Source organism: Loxodonta africana, chromosome 9, assembly GCF_030014295.1.
Source record: "Loxodonta africana isolate mLoxAfr1 chromosome 9, mLoxAfr1.hap2, whole genome shotgun sequence".
NCBI classification, from domain to species: domain Eukaryota; kingdom Metazoa; phylum Chordata; class Mammalia; order Proboscidea; family Elephantidae; genus Loxodonta; species Loxodonta africana.
This window is the reverse complement of record NC_087350.1, coordinates 83,862,321-83,878,490: the sequence shown is the minus strand read 5'-3', so window position 1 is coordinate 83,878,490 and position 16,170 is coordinate 83,862,321. Positions and strand designations below refer to the sequence as shown.

At 37.8% G+C, this 16,170-nt stretch overlaps 1 protein-coding gene across 1 annotated transcript in view; it reads left to right on the top strand.

Moving 5' to 3' along the window:
• The window catches only part of UBE2R2 (ubiquitin conjugating enzyme E2 R2), a 141,430-nt gene that overhangs the window by 96,442 nt on the left and 28,818 nt on the right, over window positions 1-16,170 (top strand). Inside the window, exon 2 of the mRNA XM_010587872.2 lies at window positions 1,658-1,744. Within this exon, the coding sequence (XP_010586174.1) occupies window positions 1,658-1,744 (87 nt within the window). The remainder of the gene's footprint in view (window positions 1-1,657; window positions 1,745-16,170) is intronic.

The following is a 16,170-nucleotide window of genomic DNA, read 5'->3' as shown; positions in this document are numbered from 1 at the left end:
GATTGCCTTTTTTCTTGTGTATAGACTACTTTCTTGTCACTTTTCATGTCTCATAATTTTTTGTTAAACTGTGGGTGTTTTAAATATGTAACATCTGTGAAAATCACTTTCTTCTCCTTCCTTAGGGTTTTTTGTTGTTGCTGTTTGTTGTAATTGTTGTTGGTTGTTTGTTTAATGACTTTTATGAATTACTTCTATAAAGTCTATAGTTTTTGTCATGTGTGACCACTGAAGCCTCTGCTCAGTTAGCTTAGTGGTCAGCTAATAATTGGACAGAGCCAGTAGGTCCACTGAGCTTTGCTGAGAGGTTCCGTGTGCATGTTGGGCTATTCCTTCATCACACAGCCAGGCATTTAAGAGCTCTACCTTAGCCTTTACTTCCTTCTTGCATGGATCCCCAAGGTCAGCTGGTGTTAGTTTAGGGCCTGTGCGTGCACACAGCCTTGGGCATGTGCTTGGCCCCACATGTGCATGTGGTCTTCTAGAGCCTTAGGAATATGTCAGAACTTTTTAAAGGCCTTATTGACATGTAATACCCCAACGTTTCCTTTTCAGTTTTTTTTATTAGTCTGTCATTTCATCCAGCTGTTACTCACCATCTTAGGCAGCTGCAAAATTAAACCATTGCCTGTCTTTGCTTTTGACAAATGCCCTCAGGAAAAATGTTCCACATCAGGTCAAATACAGACAGTCTTGCATGTGGGGTCTTCCGCCAGAACCACCAGCAGGTCAAGTAATGACAGTTCCCTGGGATTGGAACTTCGAAGAGGCTTCATCCCTGTTCTGTCCCTTCCAGTGGCTGCCTGGCTGCTGGTTTTCACTGTGAGTTTGAGCTGTTAGTTTGAAGTCTACTGCAGAATTGTAGAGAGTGGGGGATGGGTCTGGGGCAAGTTAAAATACCATAAAGCTTGTTGTTTTATGGAGGTTAAGCCATTTCTCTTGAATACATGCTCCCCAGATTGCTGCAAGCTTTTGGTTACTTTCTAGAGTTCTGAAAAAGTTGGCAATTTTTGCCACATTTCTTACTGCATTTATGGCAAAGGTGATTTTTAGAGGTCCTTAGTCTGTCATTTTTACTGATGTCCTTACCTCAGTAACTCTTTGCTTGTCCTCTAAGCCCCTTTTCCCCTTCCTCTTACTGGTACTGTTAAATGAACCTTTTTTTTTTTTTTTTTCCTGGATCTCTTCATATTCGAGATATGGGAACATGCCAAGGACATTTACTGCAGCAGTATTTATAATGGGAAAATGTTCATGATATCATGTAAGTGAAAAAAGCAGAATACAAAATGCAGTATGTTCAAATATTTTAAAATAAGTTTTATAAGTAAGTATATGTGTGCACCAAAAAGCCACTGAAAGGGACTACATCAAAATGTTAGCATTTATTATTTCCAGGTGACGGAATGATGGTTAAATTATGTGGGTTAAAAAATATTTTGTTCTGTATGTTCTGCTGTAAGTTTGTACTAATCGTTTTTTATTATAAAAATAAGATAAAACATTGAGGCATACCTGTACATCATACTGCCTTTAACTGGTATGAGTTAAATATAGAGAGGAGCTTTGCTTCACTGAGGTATAATAGGGTATATTATTGGGCAGATGAATAACTAGTGGTCTCATAAATTAACATTTTCGTTCTTTTTTCCTCCAGGCACATATTAAATTTCCTATTGACTACCCGTATTCACCACCTACCTTCAGATTCTTGACCAAAATGTGGCACCCCAACATTTATGAGGTAAGGGATGTTTGTAAGACATTTCTCTGAAGATTTGTTTTTCAGATATAATACTTTAAAATAGCCTCTGTATCTCAGTATGCTGTGATAGTTACTTTTGTAGCCACAAAGGAGTATTCATGGTTTTTCACTTTTAGTTAACAGTCTCTGGTTTAATTGTTCAAAATCAAAGATAGTTTTTTGAGACCCAGTGTCTATTTTAGTTAAGATTGAGGTTTTAAAGTTTTGCCACTTTGTACTAAGATTATAATGCATATGTGTTAACATTTGCATTTTTAAATTTAGTAGACAGTCATATAAATTTATTTTTGTATCCTCTGACTTCACAGCAGGGTTCACCTGTGGCTGTGATCAGAAATTCAGCTTTTGCGGGGGGTTTATCCCACTCTATTTGGACTGGCCTCCTTTCAGGAGTTGCTGCTGAGCATTTGAGAGCCTCTTTTGGAATAAATCCAAGATGAGGTTCTCCTGCCTGGGTAAAACATTTCTAGTTTTGTTAGTGAACCATACGTAGCTTTGGGGTAATCTGTAAATATGTTAGAACAATGCATTGGATGATATTTATGGCAGGTCCCACTAAAATATTCTTTGTGGCTGCTCTTTACCATGCTGTAATCTTTTCATTGCAATATTGGCTTGGCAGTGATCTCATTTTATTGCTGCAGCGGCCAAGCATTAGAATTGCTTTTGATACTTGCAGCTTTAGTTATTTATTCCCCCTTTTCACCTAGTGGATACTGAGAAGCACCTTTGATCCATAAGCAAAGCTACACAGCCTTTGAAAATGCTTCTAGGCAAGAAATGGAGAACCTACTTTGGGTCTTGAACTTGGAACTCAGTCTTTATAAATTAGGACATTTCAGCAGCTTTATCACTTTACAGAATCTGCTTCTGTTGTAAGACATTATCTTCATTTTTCTTTTTTAAAATAGAACAACCATGCTGAAAAAGGAAATACGTAGTTTTTTTTTTTTTCCCCAAAAAAATTTGCTCAGAGAGTATTGGTTTTATTAGTATTTGACAATCATAATACATTATGTGTTTGCTTTTTTGTTATCGTTGTTATTGTTTTTTCCCCTCTTGGTACTGTTATAAATAACCCTGCAGTGAACATTTTGGTAACCAGGGTAATTTGCTATCAGAGTCCATTTGTGGACCATAGGTGACAACACTTGTAGGCAAGTAGGCACTACTCTCATGGTCAAGAACTATGAACCCCAGATCTCTAATATCACACATATTGACAAGAACAGTTAATAACCCTGATGGTGCAAGGTACCTAAGTGGACAAACGGTTTGTGCTCAGACTACTAACCTAAAGGTTGGTCTTTGAAACCCACCCTGCGGCACCATGGAAGAAAGGCTTCACAATCTGCTTCCATAAAGATTACATGAAGAAAATTCTATGGAGCAGTTTTTTATGTAAAACATGGGGTTACTATGACTTGGAATCGACTCAGTAACAGCTGGTAACTGGTATTCTGCGTAAGAAAGCTATCACCATGTTGTAGGAGAGTCTATAGAAATAAGTCATTGTTTCATAAATTAAAACAGTTCAGTATACATAGAAATATTTTTGTGTCTCTGTTCATTTAATTATCAAAAGTTCTTACTTTTGAAACTATGTAGAATATTAGATTTTAGGTAGCAAGAGATGAGAGGACCCAGGCTTTTGTCTTGCTATGAAGTACTAATTAACATGAAAGCAGATAGTTTCGTGTTTTCATCTTAGTTATATGATTACCAAACCCCCCTCAAAAACCAACCAACCAAACAAAACAGAATGTTAGGATTCAAAGCTCTAAAGGAAGAAAGTGGTATTAGGTAATTAAACTTCCCTTTTTTTCACTAGTCTTTTTAATTCTGTCTTTTAAGATTTAGCATTGGGTCGTGATTCTTAAAGATATTTTTTATAGCTGTAATTTTTCTACAACAAAATAATGTGTGCATGTCCTGTGAATATGCAGTTTTTCATACTGTAAATGTTTTGTTTTTAAAGATGTGGTAAGTCATGGGTAGGAATTAAACTTGGTGTAGTCAAAGGAGTCCTAAGACACTCTTCTCATGTAAGTTCATTTACCTTTGCCTGCATTTTTGAAGATGGTTTCTGAATTGAACTTGTTGAGGGTTCTTGTCATATTTGTGATTTTAGAGATCTGGGGTTCATAGTTTTTGGCCATGGGAGTAGTGTCTACTCTCCTATATGTATTGCCACCTGTGAAAAAAGCAAAATGGACCTTGGTAACAAAATTGCCCTGGTTACCAAAATGTTCACTGCAGGGTTATTTATAATAGAACCAAGAGGGAAAAAACAGTAACAACAGCAACAAAAAAAGTAAACCCCTACCCAAATGTCAAAATAGGAATTGATGAAAGAATTTTTGGTACAGTTTTAAAAATTATAAGAACTTTAGTTACAATTTTGTTAGAAACACATATGGCATATTAGTACAACCTGACGTTATAAATACTGCTGTTTTAATATGGTTTTCCTAATCCATATCAAATAACTGATATAACATCTGAACATACTGAGACGGTGTGATATTAAAGGTTTTTGCCAAGTCTGTAGAACCATTGCTTGTCTAATGGCATGTGTTTTATGATGTTGAGCCATTAGAAGTAAAATGGATGAGAACTTAATTAGCTTCCAAAAACTGAAAGAACCGGGTATCTTTTCCTCCCATTCCTTCCTTGTAATCCACATATGGTTTTTCTGTACTATATATACCTCATATGTTCACAGGGGATGTTATTTGATTATAGGTATATTTGAATCCTTGAAATAGGATATTTTATAAGAAGGGGTTACTTTCTTACTTCATAACACAGTAAAATTATTTTTAGATGTCAAAACAAATGGCACCACAGTTGATTATGCTGCATCTCCTTTAGTTGTTTAACATACATTTTTCTTCCTTGATTAAATTATTGAAAGTTATTCTTTCATTGTTTAATAGAATTCTGTCTTAGAGTGTCTGTGGTAGTTCTGTGATTTCTCTGAAAATTAATTTTAATGGCTATTCAAACCAGGCATCAAATAATGAAGACAAATAAATCACATTAGATTTTATTACACAGACGGTTGTAGTATTGCATTTTCTGATGATTTTTCAAGATTAGGACAGACTGCTTAAATTCATTAAAATTCTAAAAAATTTGGGATAGTTTTCATTAAAATGAGTTGATTTCAATGTCTAGCTACTGTGTTTTTAGGTGCCCTTAAGTCGATTCTGACTCATAATGACCCCACATGACAGAGTAGAACTTCCCCATCGGGTTTTCTTGGCTGTACTTTGTATGCAAGTAGATCGCCAGGTCTTTCTCCCAGATCCCATGGAGCTCTTGGGTTAGTTCGAACCACCAACCTTTTGGTTAGCAGCCGAGCACTTAACCGTTGTGTCACCAGGGCTCCTTCTAGATACTGTAAACATACTAAAAAAATAAGTTTAGCTCCACTTTAAGAATTTTTCTTATTTTGAATAATTCAGAAGAGTTGCAGAAACAGTACAGAAAGTCCCCATATACACTTTACCCAACTTCCCCTAATGTTAACATCTTATATAACCACGGTGTATTTTTCAAAACTAAGAAATTAATTTTGGTACAATGCTATTAACTAAACTACAGTCTTCATTTGGAATGAAATTTGGAATGCAGAGCTTAAAGCATATATTAATTGTCCATAGCTCTCTGTTCTAGGTGCAGCAAACCATACTCCTGTATTGTATTATTTAGTCACCACAAGCAACATGCATAACTTCTGTGATATTAACCCCTCACATGAAAGTGCTGAATGGTGTGTTAAAATTTGTTTTACGTATCAGTTTAAAGGTGTCCATTCTTTTAAAATGTCCATTTGAAGAACACTTTTCTGTGCAAAACTCTAGTTTTAAATTTTGTATTATTTTTCTTAGTGGCTTTTAAGTAGGGACCCGAATTAAACATTTCTCTTTTAAAAAAAAAAAAAAAAAAATTTTTTTTTTTTACATTTCTCTTAGATTTCATTTAAAGCATTCTTCAAATGAACATGAATATTTTCTTATTAGCTGCTCAGAAATATATAACTGAATATGTTTTTTATTTTGCTTTAGCTACTAGGATAAATTGACATAATAACTTTTCCCAGATAGTACAAGTAGTAAAGTATATTTGTTTTTTAATATAATTTTATTGTTGTTGAGAATATACACTGCAAAACATACCAATTCAAGTTTCTACATGTACCATTTAGTGATATTGATTACATTCTTTAAGTTGTGTAACCATTCTCACCCTCCTTTATGAGTTGCTATTCACTCATTAACATAAGCTCACTGCACCCCTAAGGTTCTTATCTAATCTTTCAGGTTGCTGTTGTCTAGTTATTAAAAGAACATAATGCTCAAGGCAGATATTTTTTACTGCTTAAGCTAAACTATTGTTCGGTTTTAAGATGTCAGGGGATATTTTTGGTTTAAGGTTTAAAGATATCTCTGGGCAATAGTTTCAACGGTTTGTACAAACTTCATGATACCAGAAAGTCTGGAGTCCGTAAGAATTTGAAATTCTGCGTTTTCTGCCTTTTGATCAGGATTCTGCTATGGGATTTTTTTTTTTTTAGTCCTTTAAATAAATATTTAATAAGTTCCTAAAATCTATTAGCAGGGGAGCCCAGCCCATATTGGTGTGAAGTTTCCTGTTTTAAAAGAGAGAAGAGGTTTTATAGGCAGTCAGTAACAAAGAAATTCTCAGTGGTTGGTTAAGTGAACAAAGAAATTTAAGCAGTTGGTTACTTGAGAAGTCTCTAATTTTGAGGGAGGGATTATGGAAGCAAGGAAAACGAATTCATCTGGTACATTGTAAATACTTTCTTTCTGGTTGATTTGACTTTTTTTTCCTTAGTTAATTTTTTTTTTTTTTATTGTGCTTTAAGTGAAAGTTTACAAATCAAGTCAGTCTCTCATACAAAAATTTATATACACCTTGCTATATACTCCTAGTTGCTCTTCCCCTAATGAGAGAGCATACTCCTTCTCTTACCCTGTATTTCTATGTCCGTCCAGCCAGCTTCTGTCCCCCTCTGCTTTCTCATCTCCCCACCGAACGGGAGCTGCCCAGATAGTCTCATGTGTCTACTTGATCCAAAAAGCTCACTCCTCTTCTGGTCTCATGGCAAAGGAAGCGGTTGTTTGTGGAGGCAGTTAACCACACATTCCATATCCTCCTCCTATTCCTAACTCTTCTTCTTCCTCTTATTTTTCCTGGCAAATAGAAATGAACTGTTGTGCCTTGGATGGCTGCTTGCAAGCTTTTAAGACCCCAGGCACTATGCATCAAACTAGGAGGTAGAACAGAAGCACAAACAGGTTTGGCTAGTTAACTGGGATGTCCCATGAAACCCTGACCCTAAACCTTCGAACCAGGAAACCAAGTCCCATGAGGTTTTGATTATATATAATCCTTTTAATTGTTTTATCTTTGTCATTAATTGACTTGTAAAATATTCCTTATTTCTAAAATGTGGGAGAAGAGTTTTGTAGAATGTTCCTGTAGAACTTCCAAAGTCTATGTGTGAATTTCACCTTAGTTTATATGAACCAAATGAATCATAAAGAAAATCAGCTGAAACCAGAAGACTTTGACTCACCTGATATTGAAATTTTACCTAGCAAATGTGATTTAGTAATATACATTTATTAAAGGTTTGAACCCTATGTCATACTGTTTATATTTTTGTTTTGACCTTTTTTCCTATATTTTTTCTTTCAAAAAATTTAAATTAGGGCAGCAGGTTGCTCTGTGAAAATATACATACATTAAGGATTACCTATAGATTATATGTTAGCCACCATTTAGAACATCTTAATATTTTTTATCGTTCCCTTTGCCATTGAGTTGATTCCAACTCATAGCGACCCTAGAGGGTAGAGTAGAACTTTGCAAGGAGCGACTGGTGAATTCAAACTGCTCACCTTTTGGTTAGCAGCCGTAGCTCTTAACCACTGTGCTTCCGGGTTCCATCTTAATATTTAGGCAACTAAATTTGTGTTTTTTAGAATCAGACTCTAGTTTGTAAATGATTTAAAACAAACAGAATTTAACAATATTTATGTAATTATATTAATAGGCTTGCAGATCTTATGCTTTGTCTCTAACTTTAAGGTATGAGAAAGAGGTTTCACTAGGTAGTGCTGGGCCCGAACTTTGGCTGCATATCAGAATCATGTGGAGAGGAGTTAAAAATACAGAATTGTGGAGATTCTGATTCATTTGGATCTGGATGGGGCCTAGGCTAAATAGTCTTCATTTTGTAACTGTAATTCTGGAGGCCTGAAACTTTCATATCTTTTTTTTTTTTTTTTGATTTCTGGTAAAACACGTAATATAGGAGCCTGGTGGCGCAGTAGTAAAGAGCTATGGCTGCTCACCAGAAGGTTGGCAATTCAGATCCACCAGTCGCTCCTTGGAAACCGTGTGAGGCAGTTCTACTCTATCCTATAGGGTTGTTATGAGTTGGAATTGACTCAGGGGCAACGGATTTGGTTTTTGGTATATCTATAACATAAAATTTGCCATTTTAACCATTTTTAAGTGTACAATTCAGTGATGTTAATTACACCCACAATGTCAAGCAACAATCACCACAATTTCCAAAATGTTTTCATCACCCCAAACAAAAACCCTGTACCCATTAAGCAGTAACTCCTTTTCCTTCCTCCCATCTAGTACCTGGTAACCTGTAGTCTAAATTCTACCTTTCTGAAATTTTGCCTATTCCAGATATTTCATATAAATGTAATCATATAATATTTGTCCTTGTGTGTCTGCCTTATTTTACTTAGAATATTGTTTTCAAGGTTCATCCATGTTGAAACATGTATCAAAACTTCATTTTTATGGCTGAATAATATTCCATTGTGTGTATAGCATATACGTTTTGTTTATCCATTCATTCATTGATGGACTTTTGGGTTTTCCACCTATTGAATACTCTAAATAATACTGCAATGAACCTTTTGTACAAGTATCTGTTCGAGTCTGTTTTCAATTCTTCTGGGTATGTACCCAGAAGTGGAATTGCTGGGTCATATAGTAGCCCTTTGTTTTAGCTTTTTGAGGAACTGCCCAACTGTTTTCCACAGCTGCTGTACCATTTTGCATTCCCATCAGTCATGGATGAGGGTTTCAGTTTCTCCACATTCTTGCCAAGATGTGTTTTCAGTTTTGTTGATCATAGCCATTCTAGTGAAGGTGGAGTGGTATCTTATTTTGATGTTGATTTGCATCTCCCTGTAGGGTTGCTATGAGTCGGAATTGACTCGATGGCAACGGGTTTGTTTTTTTAATGACTAATGGAAGGGAGCCCTGGTGGCACAGTGGTTAAGCGCTTGGCTGCTAACTGAATGGTCGGCAGTTCACACCCACCAGCCACTCTCCGGGAGAAAGATTCGGCAGTTTGCTTCCGTGAAGACTACACCCTTGGCAACCCTGTGGGACAGTTCTGTTCTGTCCTGTAGGTTCGCTATGGGGCAGAATCGACTTGACAGCAACAGGTTTGTTTGTTTGTTTTTAATGACTTATGGCAGTTCCTGGGTGCTGCAAAAGGTTAATGCACTTTGCTGCTAACAGAAAGATTAGAGGTTCGAGTTCATCCAGAGGTGCCTCAGAAGAAAGGCCTGGTGATGTACTTCTGAAAAAGCAGCCACTGAAAACACTGCGAAGCACAGTTGTACCCTGACACATGTGAGGTTGCCATGAGTCAAAATTGACTCGGTGGCAGCTGGTTTTAGTGACTAATGATGTCAAGCATCTTTTCATGTGTTTGTTGTCCATTTGTAAATCTTCTTCGTGAAATATCTATTCATTTCTTTCATAGTTATCTAGTGCAGCGGTAACAGAAATACCACAAGTGGATGGCTTTAACAAACAGAAGCTTATTCTCTCACAGTCTAGTAGGCTAGAAGTCCGAATTCAAGGTGTCACCTCCAGGACAAGGCTTTCTCTTTCTGTCGGCTCTGGAGGAAGTTCCTTGTCATCAATCTTCCCCGGGTCTGGGAGCTTCCCTGTGTAGGAATGCATAGTCCAAAGGACATGCTGTACTCCTGGCACTGCTTTCTTTATCTGGAAATGTCCTAATTTCACCTTCATATTTCAGAGACAGTTTTGCTGGATATATGATTCTTGGTTGGCAATTTTTTTCTGTCAATGCTTTATATAAGTCAGCCCGTTGCCTTCTTGCCTGCATGGTTTCTGCCAAGTAGTCGGAGCTTATTCTTATTGACTCTCCTTTGTAGGTGACTTTTCGTTTATCCCTAGCTGCTCTTAAAATTCTTTCTTTTTGTTTGGTTTTGGCACGTTTGATTATAATATGTCTTGGTGACTTTCTTTTAAAATCTACTTTATGTGGAGTTCGATGAGCATCTTGGATAAATATCTTCTCATTTTTCACAGTATCAGGGAAGTTTTGTGCCAACAAATCTTCAACAGTTCTCTCTGTATTTTCTGTTATCCCCCCCTGTTCTGGTACTTCAGTCACTCGTAGGTTATTTCTCTTGATAGAGTCCCACATGATTCTTAAGGTTTCTTCATTTTTTTATATTCTTTTATCTGATTTTTCTTCAGATAAATTGGCGCCAAGTGCTTTATCTTCAAGTTCACAAATTCTGCCTTCCACTTGCTCAATTCTGCCCCTCTGACTTTGTCTTGAGTTCTCTAGTTCTGTAATTTTATTGTTAATCTTCTGAATTTTTGATTGCTGTCTATGGATTTTTCGAGCTTATTAAATTTTTCATTATGTTCCTGAATAACCTTTTTAATTTCTTCAGCTGCTTTATCTGTGTGTTCCTTGGGTTGTTCTGCGTATTGCTGATTTCCTTCCTGATGTCTTGAACGGTTCTGTATATTAATCTTTTGTATTCTTTCTCTGGTAATTCCAGGAAAGTGCTTTTATCTAGAAGATCCCTTGATTCTTTGTTTTGAGAGCTTGTTGAGGTGATCGTGGTCTGTTTCTTTATGTGACTTGATACTGACTGTTGTCTCCGAGCCATCTATAAATTTTTGCATTAATTTATTTTATGTTTGCTTACTGTGTCGTAGCTTCTTGCTTTGTTTTGTTTTGATATGCCCAGATGGGTTGCTTGAGTGAGCTAGCTTGATTATTGTCACTTTTGGAGCTCTGACATCCTGTCCTCAGATGGCTAGAGCTGTTTATTATCAGGTATATCAGTCTAGGTGTCCATTCACTTTTCTTGTATGAATTCAGCTCAGGTGTCCAGATAGCTGATCATCAAGTGTGTGGTACAGGCTCTGTCCTACAGTCTCTGAGGGGCAGGGGTGATTGGTGTAGGGACCGGTATCTGGTTGCAGCAGGGGGTCATGCTCTGAACAAGGCAGGGGGCTGAGAATTGTCCCCTAAGTGTCTCTGAGGAAAGCGTGTCCCTCTTCTCTAGAGTGTAAAGGTGGGTGGGTTCTCCAAATGGACCATGGGTACCCAGTGTTTTTGGTTGTAACAACTGGGAGGTACCAGTTATCCTTGGACCCCTGTCATGGGTGGGTGGGTGACCTGAGTGGAGCCACCAGTCCTTAGGCCCCTGATGTGGGTAGGTGAGGACCCTGCTTAATAGGCAAAGCGGTGTCAAACATCAAACACCCACCTCTCCACCGCACAGCTGAAACAGTTGTAGTCTGCCAACAAGAGCCTGTTCTCCTGAAATAGGTCCACACAGGTCCATGCAGGGGGGAAAGTTACTCAAAAGTCCACGTACCATTTATGCCTGGACAGGAGCCGCTTCTATCCTGAGCTGTCCTGGTTAGTGGAGCTGGCAAATTATCTTTTCCCGCAACTGTGTGTTTATTTTTTCTCCAAGGCCGGGAGGATGTCTGTATATGCTCCACAAGGCCTATCTGAGGCCCAGGGAAATCAACAGCCACTGAAGCTGGCTTAGGGTTGTGGGACACGGTAAAATATACGCAAGTACTTCGCTTTTGCCGAGAGCGCCGTTCTTCTCTGGTTTCGGAGGTGTGAGTAAGCTGTGTGGCTGGCTGCTTCTCCCTGAGGAAACTGCGGCCGAATGCTACCACCAGCCCCCCCCCCCCCCCCAGGAATGGTGCCTGAGGGCTCCCAGCGATTCAGGTCTGGTAACTCCTCTCCACTTCTGAATGTCTCTCTCTCCCGCTGCCGCTCAGTCTGTTTTCCAACTTTGCCTTTGATGTTCAGGGCTCCTAGCTTGTCATAAATATACTCCTTTCACTTGTTTTTTCAGGTGTTTGTTGTAAGAAGGCTCGCTGGAAGCGTCTGTCTATTCCGCCATCTTGGCCCTGCCCTCGGCACTGCTTTCTTGATGATACGATTCCCCTGTCTCTCTGGTGCCTTCTCTCTTTTATATCTCAAGAGAGTTTGACTTAAGATACAACCTGATCTTGTAGATTGAGTCCTGCCTCATTGATATAACTGCCTCTAATCCTGCCTCATTAACATCATAGAGATAGGATTTACAACATATAGGAAAATGAGATCAGATGACAAAATAGTGGACAGTCACACAATACTGGGAACCATGGCCTAGCCAAGTTGACACACATTCTTGGGAGACACAATTCAACCCATGACAGTTTCCTTTCCCCATTTCTTATTGAGTTGTCTTTTTTGTTGTTGTTAAATTATAGGAGGTCTTTATATATTCTGGATATTAATCTCTTATCAGTATATGATTTGTAAATATTACCTCCCATTCTGTAGATTGTCTATTCATTTTTTGCTAATGTCCTTTGATCCACAAAGGTTAATTTCAATGAAGTCCAGTTTATCTTTTTTGTTTCTTTCATTGTTCATGGTTTTGATATAGGCTCTAAGGTTCCATTGCCAAATTCAAGGTCATGTACATTTACCTCTATTTTTTTCTTCAAGTGTTTTATGGTCTTAGCTCTTATATTTAGATTATTGATCCATTTTGAGTTAATTTTTATAGAAGGGGTAAGGTAAGTGTTCTAATTCAGTTATTTACATGTTGTTGAAGAGACTTGCCATCCTCGTTGAAAATCAATTGGCCACAGATGTAAGAGTTTGTTTCTGTACTCTCCAGTTGTATTGCATTGGTCTATATGTGATCCTTATCCCAGTACAACACAGCTTTGATTACTGTAGCTTTTAAATTGGGAAATGTGTGCTCTCCAGCTTTGTTTCTTTACAAGATTGTTTACCTGTTTAAGGCCCCTTGCAATTCCATATGAGTTTGAGGATTGGCTTTTCCATTTCTGCAAAAAAGGTTGTTGGAATTTTGGTAGGGATTGTGTTGAATCTCTAGATCACTTTGGATAGTATTGATATCTTAACAATATTAAGTCTTTCAGTAATGAACATAGAATGTTTTCTATTTATTAGGTCTTTAATTTCTTTCAGCAGTGTTTTCTAGTTTTCAGTGTACACGTCTTTCATCTCCTTGGTTGAATTTATTCCTAGTAATTTTATTCTTTTAGATACCATTATGAATGGAATTGTTTTCTTAATTTTCTTTACGGATTTTTCATTGCTGTTATATAGAAATACAACTTATTCTTGTGCATTGGTCTTGTACCCTTCAACTTTTTTTTTTTTTTTAGTTGTGCTTTAGGTGAAAGTTTACAGAGCAAATTAGTTTCTCATTCAACAGTTTATACATGGATTGTTTTGTGACATTGGTTGCAATCCCTGTGATGTGTCAACACTCTCCCATTCTCTAACCCAGGCTCCCCGTTTCCATCCGTCTGTTTTTCCTGTCCCTTCCTGCCTTCTGGTCTTTGCTTTTGGGCAGATGTTGCCCATTTGGTCTCATGTACTTGATTGAACTAACCATATTCCTCATGTGTGTTACTGTTTGTTTTATAGGTCTGTCTAATCTTTGGCTGAAAGATGACCTTTGGGGGTGGCTTCAGTTCTGAGTGAAAAGAGTGTCCAGGGGCCATAGACTCAGGGGTTCCTCCAGTCTCTGTCAGACCAGCAAGTCTGGTCTTTTTTTATAGGTGTGTGAATTTGAATTTTGTTCTACATTTTTCTCCTGCTTTGTCTTGGACCCTCTATTGTGATCCCTGTCACAGCGGTCCATGGTGGTAGCTGGGCACCATTTAGATTTTCAGGGCTCAGGCTGATGGAGGCTGTATACCCTGCAACTTTGCTGAATTCATTTATTATTTGTAATTGCTCTTTTGTGGGTTCTTTGGGATTTTCTGTATATTGGATTATTTCAACTTCGAATAAAGATAGTTTTACTTCTTCCTTTCCAACTTGATTTTTTTTTTTTTTTATGTAATTTTTTCTTACCTGATTGCTCTGGCTAGGGCTTCTATAATAATGTTGAATGCCAGTGGTGAAATTGGGCATCCTTGTCTTTTTCCTGATCTTCAAGGGAAAGCTTTCTGTCTTTCAGCATTGTCTTAGGTTGGGTTCTCTCAAGAAGCAAAACCAGTAAAGCGTATAAATATATGTAAAGATTTTTTTCAAGGAAATGGTTCACGTGGTTGTAGAGGCTGGATCGTCCCAAGTCTGTGAGTCAGGATAGAGGCTTCTGACCAGGGGCTGGTGAACCCAAGATCGGTAGGTCAGGGAGCAGGGCTTTTGCTCACAGGCTGTGAAGATCAATGAATCCCACGACTGACAGACAAGATGGTAGGTAAGCTGCTAGCTTAAGTCTCAAGAACCAAAGGTCAGAGGAACAGGAGACAGTTGCAGGATTCAGAGTGAGCAAAAGCCCCTGAGCCTTGCCAGAATGTCCACTTGTATTGAATGCAGGCCACATGCCCAAGGAAACTCCCTTTCAACTGATTGGCTACTCACAGCAGATACCATCATGGAGGTGATTACATTATATCAGATCTCATCATGGAACTAATCACAACATCATACGACTGTCAAATCACTGAGAATCATGGCCCAGCCAAGTTGACACATAACCTTAACCATCACAAGCATCGAGTATGATGTTAGCTGTGGGTTTTTTTTTTAATGCTCTTTTTTATGTCAAATAAGTTCCATTCTATTCCTAGCTTTCTGGGTGTTTTTATCATGAAAGGATATTGATTGATTTTCTTATATTGAGCCATTCCTGCGTTTCTGGGATAAACCCCATTTGTCAAGGTATATAATGCTTTTACTATGTTGTTGGATTTGATTTGCCAGTATTTTGTTGAGGATTTTTGCATCTATATTCATAAAGGATATTGGCCTGTAACTTTCTTTTCTTATGACATTTTATCTAGCTTCGATAGCAGGGTATTGCTGGCCTCATAGAGTGAGTTAGGAAGTGTTCCCTCCTATTTTTAGAAGAGTTTGTGAAGGGTTGGTATATATTTTTCTTGTGAAGGGTTGGTATTAATTTTTCTTTAACTATTTGGTAGACTTCACCAGTGAAGCCTTCTGGTCCTGGTCTTTTTTTGGGGGCGGGGGGGGTGCGGGTTAGGCTTTTGATTACTCATTCAATCTCTTTACTTGTTGTAGGCCCGTCTTTTAATGTGTGTTTTCTAAGTACAATTCTGTTACTATTCTACTCACATTTTACTTACATACATATTAAACTCTGAACCAAATAACCTGTTCATGTGGCCTAATTTTGTGCTCTGTTTTTTAGCCAAACTGGGCTCTTCATTACTGATGTAGGCAGAGTAATGCAGTTCTACTCTGTTCTCTAGGGTCTCTAATGAGTTGGAATCAACTTGATGGCAATGAGTTTTTTTTTTAAGGTGAACAACTCCTGATCCCAGAATCTGTAAGTATATTAGGTTACATTGGAAAAATGAATTAAGATTGCAGATGGAATAAAGATTGCTAATCATCTGATGTTAAAATAGATAAATTATCCGCGATTATCTGGATGGGCCCAGTGTAATCATAAGGGTCCTTAAAATTAGTGAAAGAGGGAAGCAGGAAAGGAGAGTAAGTGAGAATGTGGCTGGACGAAAGACACAGAGAAATGCGGTGTTGCTTGCTTTGAAGATGGAGGTGGGGTAGGGGGTTTAACAGAAAGAATGTGGGCAGCCTTTAGAAGCTAAGAAGGACACGGAAAGAGATTCTCCCATAGAACCTCCAGAAAGGAACATAGCCCTAGGGACACCTTGATTTTAACCCAGTAAGAGCCATGCCAGACTGTGAGCTATAATAAATTTGTGTTGTTTTAAGCCACTAAGTTTGTGATAATTGGTTAAAGCAGCAATCGAAGATGAATATAATAACTCAAGCATATTTTATTTACTTTTTCTGATGTTGGTTTATTCAGGCCAAACCGAGTCTAAGTTTTAAAATTTGTTGTTATAAGTGTACTCATTGTTCAAGGCCAATTTCAAAGCTTCTTGGACCACAAAGTCTCTTGTTATTCTTCACCCCACTCCCCACCTCTTCCAGTTACTATAGTTCTTTGTTTTTACTTTCCTTATGGCATCTAACTATAATACAGTTTTAGAATGTAGTATTTGGTATT